At 47.2% G+C, this 12,125-nt stretch overlaps 1 protein-coding gene across 2 annotated transcripts in view; it reads left to right on the forward strand.

The window, feature by feature from the left end:
* LOC115099208 (leucine-rich repeat and IQ domain-containing protein 1-like) overlaps nt 1-11,879 on the forward strand; it is a 67,968-nt gene extending 56,089 nt beyond the window's left edge. For both annotated transcript variants that reach the window (XM_029616645.1, XM_029616646.1), the window contains one exon: nt 11,448-11,879. In XM_029616645.1, coding sequence (XP_029472505.1) covers nt 11,448-11,534 — 87 coding nt within the window. In that variant the 3' untranslated portion in view covers nt 11,535-11,879. The remainder of the gene's footprint in view (nt 1-11,447) is intronic.
* Nucleotides 11,880-12,125: the final 246 nt, after the last annotated feature.

Consider the following 12,125-nt stretch of genomic DNA (forward strand, 5'->3'; position numbering starts at 1 on the left):
TCTACGGCCCATAAACTTGGGGTTACTTTCGATGTCTCTGTCTCCTGTACCCGCATCCAAAAACTGCTTAAGCATCTAATTTCTTCCTCCATAACATCACTAAAATCCCACCCTTCCTTTCTGAGCTTGCTACCTAAACATTTATCCACTCTCTGATCACCTCCTGTTTGGACTACTGCAACTTGCTTTTCATGGGTCTCCCACTGAACCATCTTTCTCCACTGCAGTCTATTCAGAATTCAGCTGCATGAGTTATCTTCCTTCATGTAAACCCCTCTTCTCAAGTCGCTACACTGGCTCCCGCGTCCAGTTCAAGCTTCTCTTACTCGCCTACGAATACATTCACCGTGCAGCTCCTCATTACCTATCTCCCTACACCCTTCCTCATGATCTTCATTCATCAGGCAGGTTGCTCTTATCTGCGACCACCTCCAACTTTCGATTCTGCGCTTTTCACCTTGCTACCTTGTGTGCTGGAATAGACTTCCTGAGTCAGTACGTCCTTGCTCCTTTTCTCGCCATATTCTAATCCAGTCTAAAAACCGAGGCTGCTTTTAAACCCTAACCATCTCTCTACAATAAATACACTTCCCATAGATTCTTGTTTGTCATGTATGTTTGTCTTGATTACACTGTAAGCTTCTATGTGTATCTCTGCAGAACTTCGTATCTCTAGTATCGCTTTGCGAATGATAAATATTAGCAGTAGTAGAAGAGATGCATAAGAGCAGCCCAAGCAAATGAGAGGATTATACCATATCCTGTGATAATTAAAGTTAGGAGGTGGCTATGTCAAAGATTAAGCAAATTCTAAACGAATGCTCAGTCCTAAAGAAAACTGCAAGCACTGCAAATAATTATAAATTACCTAGAAACATGACAGCAGATAAAGACCATCCAGTCTGCCTATCCACCTCTCCTGCTCAGCTTTATATTCCCATCGCTTAGGTATGGTCTGTGACCCTCTGGAGGAACAGAAAGTGCACTGCATCGTTGTGATTTCATTCAAAGCTTTTGGCTCACCCGAAGCAAGCTTTTTCTTCTCCTTGTAAACTGAGGGAGGTTTTGAACCTTCCTGTCTAACTTTCATTCACGAGCATTCTGAGGCTGTCATTCTGGGTATAAATTCGATCCTCTGAAACCATGCACCTTCAGTGGAGCGGACGGTGCGTGATTGCCCTAGGAAGCTGCAAGTCGTCCCCCCCGACTGCACGAGACATGTTGTATCTCGTCACGTCTAGGCAGCGTTGGAGGCTCTGGGGTGGGAAGGAGTTGCTGCTGATTTACTGTTTCAATCTTCATGAAGTTTGGTAGCCCTGGGCTGCTGCTTGTCAGATGAAAGCATCCCTGTGTTAGCTACGGGGGCTGAGTGTGCACAGCTGTCAGAGGTCTCCTGGAATTCGGTGCAAAGTATGCCAGGATTCCAGGCCTTCATACCTGGCCGATGCCGTCTTTCCCTCTCTCTGAGAGACATTTCAAGCAGGCGTCGAGAGCAGCTGGCAGCTTGGCACGGAACTGGTGGATGCCATGAAATCTAGGAATCATTTTAAATGTGCCAGCTGCCTTGAATAAAGGAGAGAAGAGCAGAAAGTGCCTTGCGGTGAGGGCCGGGGGGGGTGGTCTGGGAAGCGATGCAGTAGATCAGGGGTGGCCAACTCCGATCCTCGAGAGCCACAAACAGGCCAGGTTTTCAGGATGTCTACAGTGAATATGCATGAGATAGATTTGTATACCATGGAGGCAGTGCATGCAAATCTTTCTCATGCATATTCATTGTGTCTATCCTGACAACCTGACTTGTTTGTGGCTCTCAAGGACCGGAGTTGGCCACCCCTATAGTAGATGCAGCCCTAGATTTTGAGAGGGGGGGGGGGGAGCCAGTTACGGAATTTGGGAAGTGGCATGTGAAGGCTTGTAATGAGGACTAGGGAATGACATGTGTAATCAGAAGGATAGATTTCATAGTCTGGTGATGGAGGGGGAAAGCCAGCACTGCCACAAGGCTTGAAATCTGCTCATGTATGCACCACCAGCTTTACAGCCCATTTTGACAATGAGGACGGGACGTTATTTTGTTTCCCATCCTTTCAACGTCCTGCTTTCTAAAGCTCATTTCCCAGCTCTCGCTCATCGGCTGTGAGAGCTGCCGAAGAGTTAGCAGAAGGATGCATCTAGGTATGGCTCCTGCAGAGTTCCAACAGCTGTCTCGCTCATTTTATTGGCCTCACCTAAAATTTAACCAGAGAAGGGATGAGCTTTCAAGGAGCTTTCCAAATGATTCTAACATTTCTTGACTATCCAAAGACCTTGGCAGTAGTTCAGTAGAGTTAGCAACCTCTAAGGCAGGGGTGGGCAATCCCAGTCCTCCAAGGCCGCAAACCAGTCAGGTTTTCAGGATATCCTAAATGAATATGCATGAAATAGATTTGCAGACAAGTGAGGTGTAGAGTACGTGCAAATTTTTCTCATGCGTATTCATTGGGGATATCCTGAAAATCCGACTGGATTTACCTTCCCCTACTCTAAGGCTTATAAATTTTTAAAATTTTACAAGATGCCCTCCTCGCACCCCCCCAATCGCAGAACTGCTACAGCGTGAGCAGCAGTCATGCAAGCTTCTTTGTTGGTACTTCCTGACCTCGTGTGAGAACCAGCCCAGTGCTGTGTGGCAGGTAACCGGCACACCTTGCATCCCAGTGCACCTACATCTTACTGTAGATTCCAAAGTGTGCAGTCGGCGCTCAGCTCAGTAAAATCTTCATGCTGATGTTGTTACGCTCGCCACCCGCAGCAGCCCCACGGTGCGGCCCTCTCACCTTTCTAAGCAACTTCCAGGCTCCAGCTCCCCGTTGCTCGCGGCAGTGGGCCGCCAACTCCAACCGCCAGCGCCTCCAGCCCTGCTCCACTTCCTGGGACTTCCAGCCAGGATGCCTCCATCTATCGGGCCTCTCCGCGGGGTTTGGGAAGAGACGCTGCCAGCGGCGCCGCTCCCCTCCCTAGGCGTGCGCGCATTAGTAAACCTTTTAAAGGGCCTGCGGCGGGAACCTGTCCGCGGAACCGGATGCTGACGTCAGATCCTTCAGCCTATAAATGCTCAGGCCTCGCACTGAAGCGTTGCCTTTGCAACAGGTCTCCTCGTTTCCCTGTTTGGTTCTGAGTACTCGTTGCCTCCATGCTTCCTCAATCCGTGTTCCAGTTTGTCTCCAAGTTCCTGCTTCCTCGCTGTCTCGTCTGTGCATTGATTGACTTCCTGGTGCTGACCTCTACTACGTCCGACCTTGCCTGCCTTCTCCAAGCCTGACCTCTGCTATGCCTGACCACGCCTGCCTTCTCCGTGCCTTGACCATTGCTACATCTGACCATGTCTGCCTTCTCCGTGCCTTGACCACTGCTATGCCTGACCATGCCTGCCTTCTCTGTGCCCTGACCATTGCTACGGATGACTGCGCTATAGACTGCCTTGTGTCCAGAGTTCTTCATTGCTTTCTACACCATCTAATTGCCGCCAGTTCTCGCTCAAGTTTGACAGTGACACCTCTGCCCCTATCCTCTGGACTTGGACTCCTAAGGCTCCAGCCTGTCTTTGCTCAAGCACCTTCAGTCAATCCTCGTTCCTTGGTGCCTGAGTTCCTGTACTGGGACCAGTCTAGGATAGAACTATGCCACCTGCTGGCTGCTGTCTCTGGGCTACCTGCCTTTTACATTCAATCTCGAGGCCCGCCTAAGTCCTGCCGGCCCCGGCACCCAAAGGCTCAACCTGAGGGGAACGTGGACTGGTATAGGTGAAGCTCCAGTGGCCTCTAGCTTCATCCCACTCCACCTGCTGACGGTGGGGACCCATAGGCCCTTGCCTGCGGGTTGCATCAACCCCATCTCAGCCCAAGAATCTACCTCTAGCGCAACAGATGTAAACCTTGGTCTCCACCAGCAGAGCGAAAATTGTCAGGGAAAAGAAAAGTTACGCTGGCACTGGACTTTAGTGATACAGAAGACCCCCATTTGGTTCCCGAGCGAAGAGGAAGTGGCAGCTGGTGGTACTACACATGTTATCTTTGGAGCCAGTCAGGTCATTTCCAAGAAACTAGGTCGTCACGTGGTTCCTGTGCATTACGACCGCCTGGACTGGTGTCTGCTCTCCTGGTGTATGTAATAATGTTTGCACAGTATAGCTCCACCTTCAAACTTCCAGGGCCGGGGCTTCCATTAGGCCAACTAGGCGGTTGCCTAGAGCGACAATAGTTTGGGGGAGCAGCAAAATTCTGCCGATGTGATATCTAGAATATTGTCCCCTCGCCAATACTGTCAAAGAAGGGAGTTAAATTGGGGGAGGAGGGGGTGAATGACCAAAGGTTCACCTAGGGCACCAGATATGCTTGCAGCTACCCTGCAAATTTCCCTGATGATTTGTGGCTACAGCAGAGTTTGGATCTTACAGGGCACAGTATCACGCAGGCAGGATCACACACGTGAAAAGCAAGACAACAGCGTGTTTTAAATGATGTTAAACTCACAGCATCACATCTCTACTGTTAAGAACTGGAGGATGACCTCCATAATGTTTTGGGTTTTGAAGCCATTTCCTTCCAGTGGTTCCTGGTATTTTCCCATAACTTGAAACTGGGGCCCTGAGTGAGGATGTTTAGGAAGCATTAAGAGGTCCATAATTGGCCGTTATCTACCTGAGCAGGTTAGCCAGATAAACGTATCTGACTAACTTGCCCAGGATATTCAGCGAGGCAACATGGCTTGGGTCTGATCCCTGGACTTTGTCCCAGTCCCATGGCTGGGGCAAGGTCAGGTTGGCGCCATTTTGAAAAATGGCATCAACTGGGCAGGATGCCTGGGGGCACCCGGCCTAATGAGGGACCTTCAGCAGATTTCAAAGGTTCAGGGGATGAGGGATGGGGATCAGGGGTGAGGGTCCTAGGGGTGGGTCCCTGAACCATCAATTATTTCACCTCGCCCCTTTTGGGGGGGGGGGCTGGGGACGAAACTATACACCAATGACTTTGTGTCTATTGGGGTGCGGTGGGGACCCCTGAACCCCCAATGACTTTCATGATCACCTTCGGAGGGAGGGGTGGGGGGCTGTTTGCCGCGTGGAAATTGTAAACTTTTTTTTTTCACTTGGAGATGTCGGGCTGCCTCGTGTGGTGATCCTGCCTCTCTCGCCCTGTTTTCAGCCCTAACCTCTGCTCAAATGTTTTTTTTTTAGCCATGGCATTTTTAAAAATACATTTCCCAGGCCCTTTAAAAGTATTGTAGGAGCCTGGGAACCTGTGTTAAGGTCCTGAAGCTCCTGTGTCACATTTATCACTTTTCAAAAAGGTATTATTTTATCATGGATGACCACTTTCTCAGTCAGCTGCAATAAAATATTTGCATCAAATTGCCCATTAATGACCTTCTTTAAATGCATTTGCATTGTTCTTGCATATAAATCACATGCAAAGAAGATCATTGTAATAGGGTAGGGAGCCTAGGCGGGGCCATGAATAATATCATGCACATTGCGCTATATTGCTGCAATAGTGCTCTGTCGCGTGATATAAGCTGTTTAGCGCATGTTAGAGCACTAACAAGGCTTGATGCAACACTCTGTAAGTTAGCTGGATAAGTAGCCATGCCCCGGAGTGCCCCCATTCCATCTACCACTTAGTCAGATAGCTATTTAGCCAGATAAAAAGTTATCCAGCTAAGTGGTGGCCACTAAATGTGACCAAATATTCAAGCAGCGCCACTAGTGTTTCATCACTGGAGCTCATTCTGGGATGTGTTCTCTCCATCCACACTGCAGGCCTGCAGAAATATTTGATTGCAAGAAATATAGCAGGGGATGCTTTCCACAAGATTCGAATGCCACTGTCACCTACCAGGAGTACTCTTTACAGTCCCAGTTACTCTCTCTCTCTCCCCTCACTTATCTGGGCTCTTCTTCCTGACTTACACCCATAGAGATCATGAATTCAAATGCAAAACAGGAGGTATCACGGACCAGTGCTAAGCAGAGACTGATATCTTGCATGGATTGCACTCTTTCCTGTACTGTGGGAGCCTGCAGGAAATCATCGAAACCTACATTTGAAGTACTAGAAAACATTGCCTTGTGTGCTTATCTCCCAAGTTTACATTTATCTTCAAATATAAGATATTGACCACATGCATTATGGGATCCTGCAGTAACACCCAGAAATTTGCATTTGATAGAGTGGAAAATACTGTTTCTTGCACTGTAAGATCCTGCAGGAACTATTAGAAATCTGCATTGGATACAGTGGAGAGCATTGTCTCTTACACTGTGAAATCCGGCAAGAATATTGTGTCCTGTGCTATTCGATCCTGCAGGAAGAAATTTGTATTGGATACAGTGGAGGACACCATCTCCTGTGCTGTGAAATCCTGTAAGAACTCCCAGAAATTTGCATTGGATACAGTGGAAAATATTGTTTTATGCACTGTGAGATCCTGCAGGAACTACTAGCAATTTGCATTGCATACAGTGGAGAACATTGTCTCCTGCTCTAAGAGACTGCAGGGACTCCCAGAAGTTTGCATTGGATACAATGAAGAACATTGTCTCCTGCTCTAAGAGACTGCAGGGACTCCCAGAAGTTTGCATTGGATACAATGAAGAACATTGTCTCCTGCTCTAAGAGACTGCAGGGACTCCCAGAAGTTTGCATTGCATACAGTGGAGAACGTTGACCCCTGTACTATGAGACTGCAGGAATTCCCAGAAATTTGCACTGGATACAGTAGAGATCATTGTCCCCTGCACTATGAGACTGCAGGAACTCCCAGAAATTTGCACTGGATACAGTAGAGATCATTGTCCCCTGCACTATGAGACTGCAGGAACTTCCAGAAATTTGCACTGGATACAGTGGAGATCATTGTTCCCTGCACTATGAAACTGCAGGAACTGCCAGAAATTTGCACTGGATACAGTAGAGATCATTGTCCCCTGCACTATGAGACTGCAGGAACTCCCAGAAATTTGCACTGGATACAGTGGAGATCATTGTTCCCTGCACTATGAGACTGCAGGAACGCCCAGAAATTTGCACTGGATACAGTGGAGAACATTCTTCCCTGCACTATGAGACTGCAGGAACGCCCAGAAATTTGCACTGGATACAGTGGAGAACATTCTTCCCTGCACTATGAGACTGCAGGAACTCCCAGAAATTTGCACTAGATACAGTGGAGAACGTTGTTCCCTGCACTATGAGACTGCAGGAACTCCCAGAAATTTACATGCCATCTTGTACAGGATATCATCTTATACACTGCACGATTTAGCAGAAGCTCAGAGACATTCATTAGAAACAACAATTGTTCTTTATGATTCGCTTTTTCTGATACTCTTTTTTTTTCACTTTTCCTTCCTTTTTTCTTTTTAGATCTCCATGCACTTGTTTTCATCTCTTCCTCTTATTTTGCTTCATTTCTCTTTTTTACATGGGCTTTTCCCTCTCACTCATTCATAAGAACATAAGAATATGCCATACTGGGTCAGACCAAGGGTCCATCAAGCCCAGCATCCTGTTTCCAACAGAGGCCACTCCAGGCCATAAGAACCTGTAATTTTCTCTTGCCCTCTCTTGCAATCTTTTTCTCTCTCGCCCTATTTTTTTAAATCGCTCCCTGTTTCTCTCTGTCTTTATCTCTTTGTGTCTTAGCTCTGTTGGATAGGAAGAGAAACTTTTCGGATCATACCTGATACCTGGGCGTCTTGGGGTCTCTGTCTGTGTGTGTGTGGCTGCCCTTCCTAACTTCTGACGGATTGGACCTAGTTCAACCAAACTCGGTGTGGAGCAAGGGCCTTGGGGAGTGCATTAGACAGTTTGAGTTTTCATACTTGGCGAGTGCCTTAGGGGGGGCATGGGAAGTGGGCACAGATGTGCCTTTGCCATAAGAAATGCACTGGGGCTAGAACTGAGACTAGAGTGAATATTGCTCCTTCTGTTTCTATTCTCTCTCCCTCTCTAAATCGTCTTCTCTGTCTGTCTCATGTTTTGTAGATTTTTATGCCTCTCTGCCTACCTCAGTTATAGTTCTCTATTTTCTCTTATTGTGTCTCCATCTCACCTGCTACCTTCTTATCTCTTTGTCTCCTCTCTCCATTTCTCCATTCTTCTACCTCTTCTCCTTCCATTCGCTGCAGGGCTCACCTGGCCAGGAGTACTGGAAGGCTAATTAATCTTGAACCGTAGAGAGAGAATTCCAGAAGGACTTGAAGGGCATGGAACGATGCTGCAACGCACGTCAGCCCTTTATCCAGTCAGGTGTCATACCTGCTGTGATTTACAGCCTCACCCTGCCCTGTGCTGCTTTTCTTTCTGTAAGCCTCTTCCTGCTGTTTCATGGCCAGGGCTCAAAAGCAGCAGTAAATGTTATGTACATTTTATGTTGCTTACTTATGCCAGTATTCGGCCTCTCATCTCTCTATACTCTCTTTTCCCATAACCAGAACCTGTTTGATGTATTTTCTATAATGTAAACCAGTATGGTGTGTCCACTAATACCGGTATAAAAAAGCGTTAAATACATAAAATAAATGAATTCTCATAGGCTTGAGAAATGGAAAATGCCTTGAGGGGCCCCGCACGTCTAGGGGTGTAGAGGATATATTAAGAACACGTGTTTAAAGAAGCCCGCACAATGCAGGAGGGGGTGGAGAAGAAACCCTTCGCGAAACGAACGAGTCTTCTGAGATGCAAGCCTTCTGGACTACTGAAGTCCCTTTCTCCGGCCATGTACTGCAAATAAAGCTGAACATCTTTATAAAAAGGGAGAAAACTAACTTTATAGGTCCTGATAACCTCCCGTCGGGCCAGCAGCGTCCAGTTTTCTTTAGGACTGGTAGGGCTAACAGGACTGTGCACTACCCAGGCCAGGAGACGGGTGCAGGCTGTGCATTCATTGCATTTCCCGTTCAGGCTGCAGACAAGATGAGTGAAGATGGTATGAAAGTTGCTAAAGTGCCTGGTTGCAGAGCTGTTGAGTGGGCGCTAGGTTGCACAGTTAGTTACTCAGAAGTTGTGGACCGTCACCTCTGTTCTGCTGTCCTTTCAGATTGGACCAGCAATTTGTGCTCTGGGTTGGGTTTTTTTTTTGTTTTTTTTTCCAAAGCCTTTACTAGAAATGAGCTTTCATTTGAAAAGACAGCAAAAGAAAAATAAATGGAATTTCGTTTGTTTTTCTTGTTTTTCATTTTCCAAAGCATCCATCAGCCCCACCCCCTTACCTCCATGAAAGAAACATCACTTGTACTTTTTAAAAAACAAAAACCAAAATTAAAGTGCCCACCCAAGGCCCGTCTTGCCCCGTCCATGGGGCAGGAGCAATTGCCAGGGGCTCTTGCCCCACTGGATCGGTGTTTAGAAATCGGGTCAGGCTCAGTGCTTGGGGATTGCTCCTGCGTCATTTGGATTTTTCAACGCCCACGGACAAGATAAGATGGGGTGGGGGGAGGGTGCAGACGGGACCTGGAAGGGATCTTTCATTTTTAAGATTTTTGCAGCACCAACACTGTTCTTTGTTAGCAGGGGGAGGGTGGGGCCGTGCCCCATCCTTTCATTTTGTTTTTTTCCAATTTGTTTTGTTTTTTTTTCTCAATTTTTGGTTTTTTTTTTTTGTTTGTTTCAAATATGTATCCGATGTTGGTTTCCTCATGCTTAAATACTGTATGAGGAACACCAAAAAAAGTATTAGTCAACCAATCCACCCAGGCTGATATCTTGGTAAATTATTGTGATCACTTTTATTGGTCCAACATAAGAATTATCTGAAGATCATGTCGTACGTGAGCTACGTTGCCGCGCGTATCTTTTAAAATCCGGGGTCGGCGTGCGCAAGGCTGCGCAAAATCAGCAGCCTGCGCGCGCCGAGCCACGCAGCCTGCCTCCGTTCCCTCCGAGGCCGCTCCGAAATCGGAGCGGCCTCGGAGGGAACTTTCCTTCCGCATCCCCCCACCTTCCCCTCCCTTCCCCTCTCTATCCCCCCCCTACCTTTGTTGTACAGGTTACGCCTGCTTGAAGCAGGCGTAACTTGTGCGCGCCGCCTCGTCAGCCCCCGGCACAGGCCGTAGTGCCGGGGGACCTGGGACTGCCCTCCCGGCCCGCCCCCGAAGCCTTGCCACACCCCCGGACCTGCCTCGGACCGCCCCCTAACCCCGGGCATGCCCCCCTGGACACGCCCCTTTTACGAAGCCCCGGGACTTATGCGCGTCCCGGGGCTTTACGCACGCCGGCAGCCTATGCAAACTAGGTGCGCCAGCGCGCGAGTGCCCTGCGCGAGTAAATCTGAAAGGATTTACGCTCGCAGGGCTTTTAAAATCCTCCCCTATTTCTGTGAAGCATCCTGTGGTATATTTTATTTATACAAAAGATTTTTCATTTAGCATTTTGTTTCTGGTTCTGTTTCTTTAAAATGTGCCGTGTCTATGTTACTGGTAAGATGGGAGATGCTTAGCTTCAAGGCAATACCACTTCCTGCTGCCTCGTTTTTTCAAATTATTATTTGTATAATTATCACTGGCAAAGAAGATAAGATAGTTAACCAAAGTAAAGTCTTCAGCTGTGAATCCAGGAGAAGCTTTGCATGTGGGCAGCGGGACAGCGCTCCAGTGAGGTCACTCTTCCAAGCCAATCAACAAGCAAGACCACAGTTTGCTTCAGTTCATGGATCCTTACCACTGCGCCGTGGTTGTGGACAGATGCCACTCATGGTGCTGTGACACGTTATGGGCCGAAATCTTTCATGTTTTCATTTTTTTTTAAAGTACAAAAAAAGAGCCAACAGGTTAAAAGAAAGTCAAGTCCTAGTTGGATAGGTGGCAATAAGTAGCTTGATGATAGTAAGATTTATCTTTTTAAAGATTTTCAGGTGCTCCTTTTACCGGACCTATGTCCCTTCCAGTGTTGATGTTCTTTCTGGTCGCACCGTTGACACAACCTTGAAGCTGCATTCAATTTAGGAGCCCCGTTCCATTAACCCTGGAGTAACTAATCCACTCCTGGGTTATGTACTTTGGGAGTCGCAAATACTGGATGTGATGTGTGTGGAGTTTTGGAGTGAACTCCAGAGTGCCAGCACAGAAGCAAACCGATCCATGTTTAATTCTGGAGTAGATCGCCCCAGTGTGAACAGAACAGGGAGTGAAGCTAGATTACCTAATCTAGAATTGTACGGGAAAACAGTAGTGACTCAAGGTCACGCACAAGGCCTTATTTATAAAAGTTTTTTTTCCTATAGGACAAACCCTACGAAAACCAGGTCCATTTGAGTGGTCAATTGGGGGAATGGAACTGGGCCTTCCAGGATCATGCTGCTCTGCTCCACTCATTACACATGCATCGCACTTCTCCAGTTTGGCCAGAGCGTGAGGTGCTCAAAGAATTATTGCAGAGATATCAAACTTTTTGTCTTTTTGTACCTTGTAGGTGGTGAAGGCTGCAGCATGGCTTCTCTCGAATCCACCCGTCAGCGCGTCTGACACGACAGGAGAAGAGACAGCTCCCAGGCTTTAGCAGCAAGGAGTGGAGGAGACCTGCGAGAATTAAACCTCAGGAGTAACGTGCACCCAGCACTTCTGATGCAGCCTTGAAAACAAATGGGAGGATGTGGAAATTCTGCCTGTGTTTGCCATATTAAGGATCTTTGTGGGTTATCATATGTTTAATGGATCAACGTAAGAAAACTTTGAAGATGTAGAAGATGAATTTTCAAGACTGCACAGTTCCCTACTTCAGATATATCTGAAGAGAGCACATGTACCTTGAGATGGTATCCTGGGCCATAAACTCCCATTATAAAGGCGTATCATTCGACAAATAAACACTTTGTTCCAAAAACACAATATATATATATATATTTACCATAAATCCAGGTTTCTGCTTCCTTTTTGCAATTGAGGCATGTACAGAATTTTATTATGCTATCCTTTTAAGTTTTTATAAAAAGGGGAATGTTACAGTACCTTGTGGAACCTCTCGTTCTGCCAGGGAAACCTAACACCCTCACCAGAACCAACACCACAGGACTATTGTATACCCTTGTCTGTTTTCAATAGAATGTCAAACACTTAGTGCAGGGGTGGCCAACTCCAGTCCTCATGCCAG

The sequence above is a fragment of the Rhinatrema bivittatum genome, chromosome 9, assembly GCF_901001135.1.
Source record: "Rhinatrema bivittatum chromosome 9, aRhiBiv1.1, whole genome shotgun sequence".
NCBI classification, from domain to species: domain Eukaryota; kingdom Metazoa; phylum Chordata; class Amphibia; order Gymnophiona; family Rhinatrematidae; genus Rhinatrema; species Rhinatrema bivittatum.